Source organism: Seriola aureovittata, chromosome 20 (assembly GCF_021018895.1).
Source record: "Seriola aureovittata isolate HTS-2021-v1 ecotype China chromosome 20, ASM2101889v1, whole genome shotgun sequence".
In the NCBI taxonomy this organism is placed as follows: domain Eukaryota; kingdom Metazoa; phylum Chordata; class Actinopteri; order Carangiformes; family Carangidae; genus Seriola; species Seriola aureovittata.
The window spans coordinates 6,291,989-6,308,625 of record NC_079383.1 but is presented as its reverse complement, the minus strand read 5'-3'; the positions used below and the strand labels follow the sequence as shown (position 1 = coordinate 6,308,625).

Genomic DNA, 16,637 nt, shown 5'->3' with positions numbered 1-16,637 from the left:
AGTACACAATGCTTGATCTTGCCACATGTTGTTCATTAAGAATAATCTGTCTTGTAAAGAGCTAATTTAAGCTAAACTAAATTCAATTTAAAAGCTAAGAAAATGATGAAATTAATTTAGGCACACTGTGTCTCCCATGGTCCTACCTGGACTCGCAGTGGGTGAGTCCATGGAGCGGGACTCACTGCTCCCTCCGGCACTTTCTGAGTCGCTGCACATCCCTCCACCTTGGCCGGCCGTGGCCCAGGGACGAAATGGGGTCTGAATCCGAAGTGCTGGATAAAAACAAAATTGAGCATTGAAAGGCATTAAATAATATCTCAGTCATGTGTTGTAAAAATGCAACTCCAACACTTCACTATTACTTAAATATCTATGTTAACTTAGTGAGCTTTGAGATTAATCTCAGTTAAAAATGAACTTGTTTAAATGAGTATGTGTGTTTGTGCATATCTGTCTTTAATAAATGGGCCTAGAAAAATAGGGTTAGTGTATTAACCACTGATGGACCTATTAGCACAATGGTGCCTGAAAAGATCTGGGTGGATCCAACTTGCATACATAAATAAAAGAAAACAAAGGGAGACAACAACACAAGGAAATCGGCTGCACTTTAAAGCCTCTGTACCTGGCTCTATGACCTTTTGGACTACTGAGGAATGTAGAATTGTAAAATGTGCCATTTCTGTCTGTTATATAATGAAATTTACCCAGTTAGTTTGGTAAACAATGCACATGGCAGCTCTAGAAAACAGCTTTTGCTGTAAGGATCCAGTCAGGCTTACACAAGGACGTCATGTTTACCGATAATGATTTCTACATGACGTCATGTCGACTGCATTTGACCAGTAATTACATGTTTGTCTGGCTGCTTGGATAACCATCATGACAGTTACTTGCTCAAACATTTTAAGACACTATCTAAGAGAAGCAGTTACTATGCAAAGGTAAACATGCATACCTTGGATGTCTATGCTACTGTTGGAGCGCCGTTCTGCAATCTTGGTATGCTGGGCATTGATGGGACTGTCTACGTCATCTCCACCAAGGAGGTCAGAAGTCACGGATGCCTGCGACAGGTTACTGTGGGACGAGTGGTAGCCACTTAGCGAGCGCTTGTTGAAAGGCAACCTGGGGAGGAAAATGATGGAATAAATATAATGGTATTGTTTATAATAAACCTACAGTGCCTCAAAGCAACATGCGCTTTTGAAGGCTGAAACTCAGACACTCATGATGTTCAGCATTTTGTGACTTATATTCAATATCTATTCAGAAAATCCACTAAAAAACTGTGTGTGGTTATAATGGGACACTGAAAAACCCCACAGTAATAAAATATATTTGATTGCAGGAGAAAAGAGGTTTTACAGACTGACATTAGTGTTACTCTTAAGTAAAATTCCAGTGTGTTTCTTCATAGATACCAAATTCAAGAGACTTTTTCTTTAAATGACAATGTTGTGCTGATTGATCAATTTCTGATCAAGATTTTATTTGCCTCACTAGACTTTATAATCTATATGACACACAGTATATTCCATCCTTAGAGCCTCAAATTGGTTAAAAAAAAAATTCAAAGAACAGCAAAACACTTTCATGTCATTCAATCTAAATTTCTCCTTTTTTGGCCATGATTAACTGTGAAAATGCTCCTGAAATTTAAGAGTTGTCTCTATTATAGTGTGATTAGTCTCATGTCAAGCAATAACATAGGCCAGACAATTTTAAATTAGATCAGTATCTGTAATTCCTACACTGCAGAATCAAATTATATTCAAGATGTTCCCTGAATGATCCTGATATTATGAGATCAGTCCCACTTTATCATCAAAGACAGCAGTTAATTAGAGAACAATGATGATTAACTGACTTATATAGGCTTGGCTGATGTGCAAACCATGCCAGCCATTGTTAATGAAAGTATCCCACTTTATCTCACAATATACAGTATGTAGGTCAGCGGTCTATATTTAACCTTTTGAGGACCAGCGTTGAGGATGCATATGAGCATGTGTGTGTTTCATTTCCCCTCTCCCAAGCTGAATTCTTTTGATCAGTGGGATCAGAGTTGGGGGGGGTTGGGGGTGTGGAGGGAGAAAACTAAGTGAGAACAAAGCACTGTCTTATTTCCATCTGCCTGGGGTGTGTGTGTCCACAAACCTGTGTCAACAAAACTCTCCCAAAAGGAAACTAACTTTTTTGGCTTTCTGAGTGCTAAAGTTGCCCAAATATAGAATAAGCACCATGTTTTAGTTTAGTCAGACAATGTGTATACGGTTCGAAAACTACTGAAACCTTTCAAAGAGGTTCAGTGACACTGCCCCTGCTCCTCTCTCCCGTGACCGCAGTCATTTCCGCAGGAAGCCCCAGCCAACCTGATTGTTTTATGCTTTCCAAAACAAGCTCTCTCACTGAATCACTGCACCTCTGCAGTGAGGTCTACAGCACCACTGTATTTACAACCACTTGTTTACCACAAGTAAATGTTCATCTTCCCACAGAATCCTGTGACGTGACATTTAAGCTTCAGATACAGTATAAAAATAATATATATCATAACCACTACATGTAAAGACTGGGACTTTTTTTACTGAACATTTCAATGAACTAAAAGAGAGTGAAAGTAAACTCACTTTGTGACTATTAACCCTCCTGAGAGCTTGTTATCTGTCTTAGAAAAATAACTCAGTCATTTCTTTGATCAAATCTGACATAGTAAACATAAACACTGATAACGGAGGGGATTGACATAGTTAAATTTAGGTACAAAACCCTAAGCATCAGATATCTAGGAGGAGGATATTCCGGTATGGTTCATGATCTATAATAGGAAACCTGCTGTTTAAAAGCAAATCAGATCAGATTAGGATGACAACCACAGAGTCTTGATGTCTCACCCTGTGCTTTGTGTAACAGCTGAATCAAACGAGTGGGACTCCAGGCGAGGCCCATCAGTGGGCAAACTCCTGACAAAGTCGATGTAGCGCTGGCCAGGCTCGTACAGCTTGGCATTTTCACACAGACTCTGGTGGTTGACAGGGAGGGATACAACCTGGGCCTGTTGGAGCTGGAACCAATTGACTGTCACCTACAAAAAGTAAACAAACATTTTTATCCTTTATACTGCTTCCATATATTTCTGAAACTGTAGTAAAATGTCATTAAAATCCTAGTGCCTCCTCTTCAGTCTGTCCTGGATAGTCCACTGCTTCCATCATTCCAAGTAGTCAAAACTTCAAATAAACTTTTATAGCACCAAAATCTAAACTTACAGCCTTGAGGGTGAGGTCGCACTGAGAGACCATCTCTCGGATCTGAGTGATGATCTCACTCTTGGTGTTGGCAAGATCCACTCTCTTCTCTCCAACATCAATCTGACAGGCTTTGCAGTGCTCCCTGGCCTCCTCAGCCTGCAAACACAAGGTAGATCAGTTGTTGTTGTTATTATCATTATCATTATCATTATTATTATTATTATTACTATATGTTTTATGTTTGGTAAATGGTAAATTGAGAGCCAATAACAGCGGAAAGAGGCTGGTATTCTATTCCATAACGGTCATATTTGTTTACTATTAATATATATATAATCCTATGAGATGAGTTCAGGACCCATACAAATCTACAATATACCACATTTGTGCACGTTTGTGCTGAGCTACCAGCCCAGCAGAGGAGGTGCTGTACCTTCTGTAGGGCATCCTCCTCCAGCCGGCGCCTCTTCTCTAGCTGTTTGGCCGCCGCTGCTCCCCCTCCTCCTCCCATCTGCTCCTCCTCCAGGCGGCTGGTGGACACTTTGGCCTTCTCATATTCCTCCTGCCGCTGGACCTGCAGCAGCCGAGCCTTCCTCAGAGCACTGTCTGCCTCATGCTGTGGAGATGTACACGTATTAAGTTAAAGCACAGACCACACACATGCAGCACCTACATGCAAAAACAGACATGCCACGTACAACATAAGCGCAACATTGCAGTATAGACTAAGAGCGTCTGCTCTCGCCACTTTTCCTTTGTCTTTCTTCCCCTGAAATGAAAATTACTACTTCATCACCATCTTAACTCAGTGACACACAGGGAGCTTAAAGAATTTGTGCAAATTTCTACATTCAAACCAAAAGCAGGTTTGTTTTACTCCAACAACACTAACCAAAGCCAACACAAAAACATAGCATTTAAGGTTATATCCACTTTTATCTTAATAGTAAATGAGACCAAAGTAATTTATACAATATTACAGAAATAATTTATGTTTAATGATTGATTTATCTTCAAGTGTGGGTCCTTAACGAGTGCCACTTGACATTAAAAACTACTTTAATGTTAAAAGGCAATTAATCTACAAATGACTGATCATGAGCAATTACAGTGGTAAGTGTTATTAGCTAAATAAATTATGCTCTTTCTATCATAAGTGGAGCAGAATGATTGTCCTGGTAGGCTGCATTACTACCTGACAAAAGCATTTGCATGCATGTGTATACTGGGCTGAGGCCCTTCAAGAGCATTTCTTGGACCACGTCCACAGGTCAGCCAAATAAGCTTTAGAATCTGGATGCATTTGTGCGGGGCCCTCTTCAGAGTGCAGCCTTTATGGTTGTCAACTCACCATCTTCTTTTGCTCTCTCTGCCACTGCTCCTTGACCTCTTTTCGTAGTTTGTCCAGCTCATTCTTTCTGGCCAGGAGAGGCTGGGGAGAAACACATAACCCCCACCACACACACACACACACACACACACACACACACACACACAGTCAGTAAGTCCTCCTGTTTCTATTAAACAACCCAAGTTGTTCAAAGTACCAAGCAGTGGCTGATTACCTGCATGAATTTGTTGCTTTGGAGTACTGCTGCAGTGTGAAGTACCAACTGGCTGTATTCACTGTCATTTTTGAAAGCAGTCATGTAGATCTCACGGAAAGGCATGAATTCCTTCAGTGAAGAGGAGAAAGTCTTAAAGGCGGCAGCAAAACTTATGAATGCAAGTCAAGTTAGCATCAATATGTACTCACCTGCTGACTTGCGAGCGTCTTGGCAGATTCTGCCATTTTGGCGTAACTCTTCGCACACTCGATATCTAAAAATAGACCACACCAAGGTTCACATATAATTACTTGAATTTAACATCACTCTCTACTGGCCTGCAGATTGTCATTTCCCTGTGTACAAACATTTGCATTGTGCTGCAGTACCTTTCTGTATTAACCATTTTTTTTTTTTTTTTAAATACACAACTGACTGAAAATCATTTAAGTACATTCTGATTAAATCATACAATGTCCTTGAGTCATCCGCCACTTCTATAAAACTAATCACTAAATAAAGCATTTGGATGTGTTAAACAAACAAGCCGTCTGTTCACCTGATAACAAACGTACTGTACGACCTGACTGAGTCCTTTGTGTCACTGTGTTGACCGGCCAAATGACTGAGTATTAGACTGAAACCATTCATTAACCAGTGGACTGAACAAAAGCTCTCACACTGCACATTCAACCTTGAGCCCAGATAAGGTGCCGTTGTTTTAAGTCCAGTTCAGGTGATTGAGTGAAATAATTAATTAATACCCAAATTTGTTCCAGAGCTGAATTCTGTGCTACAATACGTAGAATAATTTAAAACATTTTCATCTACCATGTGCTGCATGGAGCTATGTTTAAGACCAACTGAACGTATGAACCAAAATAAAATTAAAAAATGTAAAAATATTATACTATTTCCCATTGAACAGAGCTAATGAAAAATCTGAAACTATACGAAGACATCAGGACCCCGTTTGCTCATGAACATTATTTCCAATAGGTTTTTCCCAGATAAGAGTAGGCATTCAAGTGGATGTAAAGTAAGTACCACTGAAAACTGCCTGCCAGCGTGTTTTGCTTATTGTTTCATGACTTGGATGTTTGACCTTTACTGCGCAGAATGATGTCTGAAGTGTTCAACACTAGAGGGCTGTTTTCACATCCAAAAAGGATGTGATGTCCTCATCTTAAATCTGAGTTTGACAGGTGAACATAGGAACAGGAGTCTGTTAACCAACAGAAACTAGTTTGGAAACACTTACGCAAGTGTGATGTGATTTTTTGTATATAATCTGATTTTTAGATTTTTCAGTGACAAAGAAGATATAGATGCTATTTTTTTCTTTGACTATGTAACAGAACTTTTGTGTGGAAAAACTATATCAAAGTCATATTCAAACAGAGTAGTTTTATATGTCTTATAACCTACCTTGAAGGATCTTTAACTTGATACCATTGTTTTAAATAGGCACAGAAATTAGTGTTGTTGCTTTTTAAAACCCTAAATGTACATGACAACATCTCATAAAGATGTCCTGACATGACTACACACACATGTCATGTGTACTTAAGTTAAGTACATAGTCCATGACACTAGCTAACTTTTGTACTTTAGCGTGATAGGTGCTACTCCGCTGCTGCCTCCCTACATGTCAGAAATATTCTATGTATTTATCCTTCCACCTGTGCAATAACTCACCCATGTTGAGACGTTTTTCCACCCATGCCAGCAGCTCTTTGGTGTACTTGGACCAGGCCTTGGCGTAGAGCAGCGCGGACTCCACCCCGCTGTCCTGCCGCTGCAGCGTCCTGTCCACCTCTTCCACCCGAACCGGCAGACACAGCCCTGTGACAAACACAGGGATCCCACGAGGGAGCTTGTAAAAGATGGGCTTAAAAATGACCGGCAGTGGCAAACCCCCACGTATCATACCGCTCACCGCTGCTGGACATATGTGTTTAGCTAACAACATCTGTGATTGAGTCATGGAGAAAAGCCCACACTGACCTTGTGTGAGTGTGATATGGGCTAATACCATTTGAAGGTAAGTAATGCTGACAGAGGACTGACTGCTGGATGTATTAATAAGGGGTTAAGGAGACTGGTCATCAAGACGTGAAAGCTACTAGTGCTCTTACCCCCGATAACCCTACAGACACTGCTCTAATATACCTGCAATGGCAGTGATGCAGCACAAACAAAAGGCCATAACGCAGAACGATCAAGCAGAAACAGCAGCAGTAGCTCGGCTTAAGACTGATTTATGAATAAGCTTTTTTCCAACAAATTAGAAGGATTAGTTCCCTCTTCCACACTTTCACATAGCAGCACCAGAGTACAGTAGCTATGTGTTACAGGGATCTGTCTTACCTGGCGGATCATCTTTCTCAGGACCGGATCCTCCAGATTCCACGGAAAGGTTCTCAAAAGACTGAAAAACAGACAGATGGGGAAAAGAAAATATACCAAGGGGGTGGATGAATTTCCGACTCAAAGCACGTTAGGCTCTGCATTCTTAAAACAAGGCTTATCAGAACCATGACTTCCTTTTTAGAGCACTTATAAAACCAACTGCAGGAAAACAACAAAGCATAGATTAATTCATCTTTTGCAGAGACCATTTTAGGAACATGCGTCAATCTGCAAGCACTCGCTTAACCCCTGGACTCTGCAGGCTAATTTTTTTTTTAGTTGACAATTCAGGGGCAGTAGACCACATCCTGGTGTTAACAGGTCGGTGAATGAACTAAGGATAAGTGTGTATGTACAAGAATGGGGGCATATGAATATACTAATGTCAGTCTTTTATTTTTGATGCCAAGCACAGCTACGGAACATGTTAAATATCAATTTGATATATATATATATATATATATATATATATATATATATATATATATATATATATATATATATATATATATATATTTATAAATATGGTAGTTTTCTTACCCTGCTTCTCTTAGTTAGGGGGAGCCCCAACACTGATCCATTCTCTACATCTCCCATAAGGAAGTCAGACACTCTGAAGGAAAAAAGACAGGGAAATCAACAGACTGGGTTGACAAAGGGTGAAATTGATCAGATACAACATATGCAAGAGGAGTCTGTTTAAAACATTACTCAAAACATCATTGTGTTTTAGATTATTGGGTTTTAAAGGGGTACTCCAGCTCTTTAGTATTGTACTTCCATAAAGTTAAAGAAACCGATTTTTAAAAAGAATGGCCAAAACAGATGCACCAAAGGCTACAATATCCTGTCTCTAGCATGGGTTAAACTACAAAAACATCAGATTCTGCAGTACCCATAATGCAGCTCTGTAGTATCTTTCATCAGTAGTAGTAGTGGTGATAGTATCTTTCGCTGTCCTCCTGCCTCCTAAATGCCCACTTTTCACATTCTCCACTTTGTAAGGCAAAACTTCTATTTAAGAATGTAACATTTTAAAAAAAATAACTCTGATGATGTCATCAGGGTTATTTTTTCAAACTTTGAAAATCAGCAAGTCAGTGGAGTGCCCCTTTAATGTTCAAGACGAAATATCTTATCCAATGTATTTGTCAGCTTGGTATTTACACAGACATATTTTTAATGATTCATTTATTATTATTAAGCTGTATTCTCATTTTTTATTTACTTGAAGGCTGTCTCCATAGCATCCCTATCGCTTTTTGTGATTGTTTATTTTTGCTCTTATGTTAGCCGATTTATTGACTTACATTAATTATTTACTCTCAAGAACAACAACAAGCAAATACAGTTGCTCTTTCAAAAACCTGGGCTTGATTAAGAATCTGCAATTTAATGGAATAACAATGGGCAATCAATAGTGATGACATCATACTTACACATTGCCAAATGTGAATGCCAATGTGTCGATAGCGGTGTAGATCTCTCCAAAAAGCTTCTGTTTGTTCTCTTCGTTCACCTCCTTAAAGTTCACTCCTGTTAAATTGTGATGAAGCAGGATAGAGTCAAGCCTTGGTAGCAAACCTAAACCCTGCATTCTGAAGACATCCTGTGATTAAGGCAAGAAACCCATGGCATGATTCATCATCCTGTGCATGACGTCAAGTATGGAGTCAATGAAAGTCTCTTCTGAGTCATGTTGTACTCCTCAAATCACACTGAGAGCTAAGGAAGTGTTCACTTCATATCTCAAATGTGCAGACATTTTAAAATTGAAAAGTCCCTCAGAGACATCCAAAAACAACTGTGTACCTAAAAGTCGGAAAAGATAAGCAAAAGCTGCAAGTGTGTATATTTGGCTGTAATCTGGAAAAGCAGTAGCTTCCTGCTGTAAGTCTAAACACAGTGATGACTGAGGACAGAGTGGGGGGAAAAAACACCAGTATAAATACGACTGTAATCAGTCTTCACAATAAACTTCCTGTCCTGACTGAGCAGAGAGAAAATAAATGAGGAGAGAGATGTTCAGAAAATGAAACCAAACACCAAGAAATATATTTGTGAATCACTGCACCACTCGGCTGCCTCCATGATTTCCTCAACCGTCTCTGCATCTTTTCTCCAGAGGCAGAAAGGAACATTCATGGATGAACCACAAGCTCGAAAGAGTCCAAATTTCAACTAATCCTGAATGGGTTTTCAAATCTTAGACGAACATTGGTTCAAATTGTATCTTCACTTACTTTTAGTTAGGCCCTTCAATATCTATGCCATATAATGAAAATTGGAGAGCACACAACCTCGAATGCCAAACAAATACTAAGATGTTTCCTCGTAGCTATTACACATTGCATCCAGGTTTTCGCTGTCAAACAAGTAACCTATACTGTACAACATTTGGCACAACTACCAATTACCCACCTCAAAACAAGCTTTCTTCTTCTCCTGTCAAACAGAAGTAAGACTTCTTGATCATAACTAGAAACGACTACTTCTGAGTGACTGAAACGCAAACTTTCTGTCCAAACACCCTAAGTACGCCACTGAAAAACTAACTTTTCTTTATGGGGTACAGCAATATGTTTATCTATCCAGAAAAAGTAAAAAAAAATGTACAGAAACAAATCCAACGGAAAAATTTGTCTCTCTGACTTGGCACCGGAAGCGTTAAGGCTTTTATCAGAAAGGTGCAAAAAAAAAAAAAAAAGAATTTTGATGGGTCCAATGTCCATGGGGCCGTTGGAGCCTCTTGTCAACCCCAGACCAGCTACTGTAGCCACCACCATTCAAAGCACGCAATTCTCTTGTGCTGTTACATCTCCTCCTCTTCTGTCCAGCCCCTACCCCCAACAGGACATCCTGAGGCTTGCTGGAATACAATGCCAGTACTCGCTCAGGCCCCAACCAGTGGTCCAAACATGGAAGTTACATCATCGGGGAAAAATGGTATTGTTTCACTGGAAAAGCACAACACTCTCGAAACACTCGTCAGCTGCTAAGTCCTACGCAGAATTCAGATCTACGAGGAACTTTTCTTCCAATAAAGAGTAACACGAGGATGTAGCAAGGCATGCGTTTGGATATGACGCACCATAGGAGGGAGAAAGTGATACAACTCTAATAACTATTTTGATCTAGTCTATGTCTTAGTGTGATGAAGTAGACAGACACAATTTCCACTAGAAAAATTCCCAGTACTATTTCATTCTTGCAGTCAAACTGTATTTTTTTAATCTTTTTTCTAACTGCCTGGTGACATGACACACCTCCATATATAGTAGTATAATAAAATTTTACACCTTAATGTTGTGTAACATAAAAAGCTTTGAGATTTAGTAGTGAAAAATACTGATGCCAGTATACAGCTGATAACCCCTTGTTACTGTGTGGGGATCAAGAAGTGAGCGATTCTGGCCACCTAGTGGCAGAAAAGGGGTTATAGCATACTTCTCTGCACATTTGTAAGACTATAGAATTGCAGCTACTGTAAATGCTCAGCCTGTTACATTATTTGCAATACAACACAGGTGCTTGCTTAGAGATATCACTAACAGTGGTGTCGATAAACCAGCCAACATTAATGATACAGGTTTAAAAAACAGCTACACGTTTTTTTAGTCTATATTCTTCCAAATCTCATTAATGCAATATCATTAAGACCCTAAATTCAAAAGCTTTTATTGAATGACTATTGAGCTGTCAAATCAAATCTGGGGCCTCCTCTGTGTGCCTCTACTCTGCATCAACATGTTTGAATGACACATCAGTTCCTGCACAAAAGACAGGACTTGCATGCATCTCATAACCGTTTATGGCGCACACACCCACATGTATGTGGACTTGTTGCATTCATATGCCGAGCATCCTGAGACTTTGCTCAGTTCCGCATGTTAACATTCCTTATAAAATAAAAGCTTTTCAAAAAACTTTGCAGCTCTTTCCAATGCAAATTGAGACTAGGTATACTCAGGGGATTCTTGTGTGGCAGCCAAGTTAAGAATTGACCTGCATGCCAGATCATAATCTCAGAGAATGAGAGACTGAAAAGGATTCCTCAGTGAAGTTCCCTCTGGACTGGCAGACCAAGCACAAAGGACAACCGTTTCTCCCTGCCTGTTGAATCAGGTATTTGACTCCCAAATATTATTTTCCTACTCTCTGTATGGGGTTTGAAACACATGCTGATGCATTTCTAAGCACTTGAGTGACTTCTGAAGAGCTGCATTGCTTTGAAGCTTAAGAAAACTCCTCAGAAACATTCCCCAGGAAGCTCTTTTTAAGACTTGGGGAGACAGAGAGAGAGGACGTAGTAATAGTGAATGTCCAGGAGGGAAAACTGTCAAGGGAGAAGGGGGGATTAGATAAGCAGAGACAGAAAACAGACCAAAGGAAGAGTGGAGGAGTAGCTGCTATGTTTTGCAGGAAAGCTCTGACTTATATATGTGTGTGTACGCGCGCGTGTGTGTGCGCGCGTGTGTGTGCGCGCGTGTGTGCGCGCGTGTGTGTGTGTGTGTGCGTGTGTGTGTGTGCGCGCGCGTGTGTGCGCGCGTGTGTGTGTGTGTGTGTGTGCGTGTGTGTGCGTGTGTGTGTGTGTTTAAGGGAGAGCTGGTCATCATGGCTCACCTTTGACCGTGGCGATGACGGTTCCAGCTGTACTGAGGATGTCTACTGAGTTGAGGCTCTGGTGTTTGCTGATAATGGCCTTTAGGACTCGCAGCAGCTCCCCGAGTCGCTCATGGACTGCCTGATGGAGGCAATCCTGGTGCTCTGGAAAGTGATAAAGATAGTTTTATTATGCCACTTCATATAAAACCACAACCATTTAAGTTACATTCAATTTATCTTGTAATAGTTAATAGCAATAAGAGACAGTTTTAGTGAAGCCTCATGGTTTTGACTTAAAAAATGATTTACTACTTAGGCTAAACCAATGCAAATATCAATAACAGATGTTGCTTATGGGCTATAACTGCACTTGAATACGCATATCTGATCTGCGTCTCAAGAGATCAATATATAAAAACTACAATATTAACAACAATTCAAGGAAGAACTTTTAGAAAAAGGCAATTAAAGTAGTTTTAGAGCTTCTAGGCCTTACCTACCATCCACAATCAATCAAGCATTTCAAATAATAATATTGGTAAGGACTGTCAAAGCATCAAACATCTTGGATAGGTCAATACAGTATTTCGAACCTTAACAATTAATTTATCGTGTGCTATAAATCCTGAACACATTGGACCTAGAACCCAGCTATTTTGAAAATCTCCCTGCTTTAAATGAATGGTGCAACCTCACTGGCAACAGGATTACTACATGACATTCCACCTTTGTTGGTTGAAAGGGTGACCATGGCAGCCATGTCAGAGTACTGCCATCCATTCACAGCAGTTCTAGTCAACACTGTAGCAGCTAATGGTCCATCCAGGAAACTAGTGCAGAGATAGCAGAGGGGACTGCACACAACTCGGCAAACCTACACAGAGAACTAGAATTGTGCTAACCTGAGAGCCAAGTGCATGAACAAACATGACCTACTGTTGTCAATTGTGCAATTAACGGTTAGCTAGTCAGTTAACCAAAGACAACATGGCATCTCAGGTATGTGGTTTTATGTACTAAATGGAACTTTACCAGCAGTGATTCGCCAGCATTTACAAAGGACAACAGGCACTTGGGTATCAAGTAACCTTGATAATGTGCTTTTGGCATGGTTGAGGAATGAGGTCACGAATGAGACAATATGAGTGAGTACATGACCCAAGGTTAAGGTGTTTTTACTACTTATTGGAAAATACACTGAGTACTACGGGATAATGCAAATGAGTTCTGACGGTTGGCATAGGTGGGAACTGAAGAGGCACAGGGACACATATCCCCCTCCCCCTCTCCTGTCTCAGATAAACATAATATACACACACACACACACACACACACACACACACACACACACACACACACACACACACACACACACACACACACACAACTGCCATTGTGACTAAAATATGTCCCGGTCCTCCTCTGTAAACACACAAAATATACAGGATGCTTATTTTCATGTCATGTTTTAAATATTTCACGTGTTGTAATATGTATAAACTGATTAATTTTAACAACTATTTCTTGGTGAAATTTCCTTGCTTACAATTTCTTAGTAAAGTAAAAGTTTGATTGAAAAAATGCACACACAGACACAAACACACACAAACACACACAGAATGGATACAGGCAGTCAAAGCCACATTTTGTGCTGACGATCACCCCTGGATTACCCCTTCATGGAAGAGGGGATCAGAAAGACTTTAGCTGTCTCCCATTTTTGCTTTTATTCGTTAGCCCTCTTTTTTGGAGTGGGACAAATAGTGCCGCCAGTGGGGCTAATAATGCTTGGCCTGTGTGGCCGCCATGACAATGCTAGCTGAGGCCTGACCCGGAAATCCAGCCAACTGACCAGCAGGTGACAAGTTCACATTGACCAACAGGTCACGACATCACAACAATAATCAAACAACCAGTATGAAGTGTGAAAAAATGACTAAATATGAGTCATTTTCCCCCACTACTGACAACAAAAGCCCTAACGACCACATTTGTGTGTGTGTGTCAAGCTTTCTTATAGTTTTTCCCTCAATTATTGAAACATGGCTGTAAAACTGTGCCAAACAACCATACCTGCTGCTGCTTTACTGACAACTTCAATGCAGCAAATCAACAATGGGCCACTTAACATAAATGCAAAGACCTGGAGTGACTGGGTAAGGTGCTATAACTCCACAAGGAGGTCAAGAAATAATTCAAGGTGAACAACAAGCACTTGCAAGATATCCACACACAAACAAATCAATTCAGCAAACAGACCGCTTAAAAACCAGCGCACACCAAAATGATTATATAAGACAAGCACCAATTGCAGACTGTTCGACCACCACTTGAACTACTCCATGCCAACATGCCCTGTTGCTTCTAGCAAGCCAAAAGTTTCTCCACAGGACCTGAAGAGTCTTATCCTTCTCCATAGCAACCATCTTCATCCATCTTCATCAGATGTCAAGCACAGCCCTTTCCAGTGCCGAGGACCTGGTGGTTTTTGATGATGAAGGCCTCTTGTCCTTTTGTTTCAGCTGCTCAACTCCCCACAAGGCAGGAAAAGGGCCAGTGGTGTGCTTCTGGCACAACCACACATCAAACTGAGACTCTATACAATCAATGCAAATGGGTGCCTGGATTATTTTGTCATTTTAAAAGTGACTGAAAAGAGTTATAGAGAAAAACAGTGTGATTCGTGATTTTGTAGTAGTACGGCATGTTCTCCTGTAATCACTTTCCACCACAGTCCACAGCATGGGCTGCATATAAAGAAAACACACATATCATGTAGATTTATGTGTTATGATTTCAATAAAAAAAACTAAATACATACCTTTAAAAATCCAACAACAACAACATTATTCTCAAGTATTTTTGCAATTTATCCTTTACTGTCAAGAGAACCCAGTCTTCCCAAAGACCTTGTCTCACACAAGCCCACATGGGGACCACAGTCGACAAAGATTTGATAAGGGTCAAAGTTTACAACGAGCCGCTTCACCCCTTAAGCCTTTAATTGGTCCTGGTCAGTTTAGATCCCATTTATGGACATTATACGCTGAATGACAAAGTACACACAATGGCCTAAATCATCCCCACACAGGCTATACACCCCATTCACTGACTGAGTAACTGAATCCTGAGTCCTGGAGGCATCAAGCCTGGGCAAGCTAGAGGTTTATTAAGGATGAGCCCGAACGATGAATGCCCACGAGACAGAGGGTCTTTCCTTTGCAAAGCTCCATGGGCTTCAGTCTTCAATGGGGGCTGTGTGGCCTATTGGACCATCCTAAATGGAGGCTAATTAGCAAGACATTATGGTTGCGTCCACCAGCCCAGCAGGATACAGGATAATGTACAGAGACTGATTATTTAACCCCTCAACTACCATTCTGGGAGAGAGACAAAGGGAAGAAGACTCTTTCCCACCAGGAAGGGCCGATTAAGGGAACGTCTGAGAAGTGCTTTTTTTTCCAGTTGGGGTATTGTCATTTTTAGGACGGGAAATAAAGTTCAGAAAGGACTTTTTTTGTGGAAAAAGCTGTTTTAGTTTGCAAATATTAGTTCAAGGCCATCTGAAAACCAGCGAAAACAAGCAAGCTGCTGGGAAGATCATTCTGTTTTCCCCAGGGAGGACCACATAGTTTTGATTGAGGACTTGTTTGAGTGCTGAAAACTCACCATTGTCCCTGGGGCCACTAGCAAACAGTGGGACTGGTCGCCTCATGGGCCTGCCACATGAAGCATTTATGGAACAATAAATCAAACAGCAGCTTTTCACTTTTTACGGGAAAGGGTTTGAGTATGTGTGTATATGTGTGTGATAGGGGAGGGGTTTTAATGAGTATGGGAGTGTTAAAGAAAAAAAAAAAAAAAAAGAGGAAGGGGTTTGTGTGTGATTTGGGGTAGTACCCTCCCTTGGGATTTGTCCCAAATTTACCCCTGTACCCCACATCCCTGCCTCAGTGCGGGTTATGAGAGAAGGAGAGAGTGAGAGACATTCCTGGGCATAATAAGCCCTGGTGAATGAAGGCTACAGGGGGATCAGACTCTGATCCTGATGAGAAGGAGGCCGCGGATCAGGAGCTGCTCAGAGGCTGCCAGCAACACATTGCCAGGTTTTTACTTCATTAGCGTCATGGAAACCCAACATTCCAGCCTCTTGTTTGGGAGCGGGGACGGGAGTTGAAGGAGTCAGGGGTGGAGGGGGATCCATAATGAAAACATTGTCAGATCATTCACCATCGAGATGACACCTCAATACCAAAACATTCTGATGCTGCTGTGGAACAGAGACTCTCCATGTCACTCACCTATAAACATGCAGACATACGGCTATAGAACCCCTTTGATAACATTTTTTCCAGAAGATCTCATACAGAGAGAACATCACAGTTATTACATATACAGTTTTTTTTTTTTTTTTTTTTTTATGTGAAATCATTTCTTTGGTACCCGACCAAAGTAAAAGCCCCTACGTAGGTCCAGTGTTAACCTGCAGAGTTTATACAATGGTCAAGCTTGGTTATTTGACCAGTTTTAACACACACAACAATAGAGTTGGATCTACTAATGTCACCCAACACAGATTCTAACAGAATCAACAAAAGGTAGTTTCATTCTGACTTGGAATATATGCAATACCCAAATATTGCGCGAGGAAAATGTAGCGCAGTTGTAAAAAGAGCCACATCTGGAATATACAGACTGCTTACCAAAGGGTTAGGTTTTTTTGCATTAGATCTTTATATTATTGGTCAGTTTACTAAATGGTTCAAGTATAGTTGCACAAAATGAAGGGACAGATTGAAATGTATGTTTTATAAAT

At 40.6% G+C, this 16,637-nt stretch overlaps 1 protein-coding gene across 4 annotated transcripts in view; it reads right to left on the bottom strand.

Annotated features, from left to right (window-relative positions):
* arhgap29a (Rho GTPase activating protein 29a) overlaps window positions 1–16,637 on the bottom strand; it is a 34,563-nt gene that overhangs the window by 7,064 nt on the left and 10,862 nt on the right. For 3 of the 4 annotated variants that reach the window (XM_056364551.1, XM_056364552.1, XM_056364553.1), the window contains 13 exons: window positions 11,840–11,983; window positions 8,656–8,752; window positions 7,757–7,829; window positions 7,175–7,235; window positions 6,503–6,649; window positions 5,014–5,078; window positions 4,823–4,933; window positions 4,609–4,689; window positions 3,691–3,873; window positions 3,276–3,413; window positions 2,901–3,091; window positions 962–1,131; window positions 147–275 (listed from right to left, as the gene is read on the bottom strand). In XM_056364551.1, the coding sequence (XP_056220526.1) occupies window positions 147–275; window positions 962–1,131; window positions 2,901–3,091; window positions 3,276–3,413; window positions 3,691–3,873; window positions 4,609–4,689; window positions 4,823–4,933; window positions 5,014–5,078; window positions 6,503–6,649; window positions 7,175–7,235; window positions 7,757–7,829; window positions 8,656–8,752; window positions 11,840–11,983 (1,590 nt within the window). Of the gene's footprint in view, window positions 1–146; window positions 276–961; window positions 1,132–2,900; window positions 3,092–3,275; window positions 3,414–3,690; window positions 3,874–4,608; window positions 4,690–4,822; window positions 4,934–5,013; window positions 5,079–6,502; window positions 6,650–7,174; window positions 7,236–7,756; window positions 7,830–8,655; window positions 8,753–9,637; window positions 9,988–11,839; window positions 11,984–16,637 lie in introns of those variants that run through there. The other variant, XM_056364554.1, reaches the window with a different exon arrangement.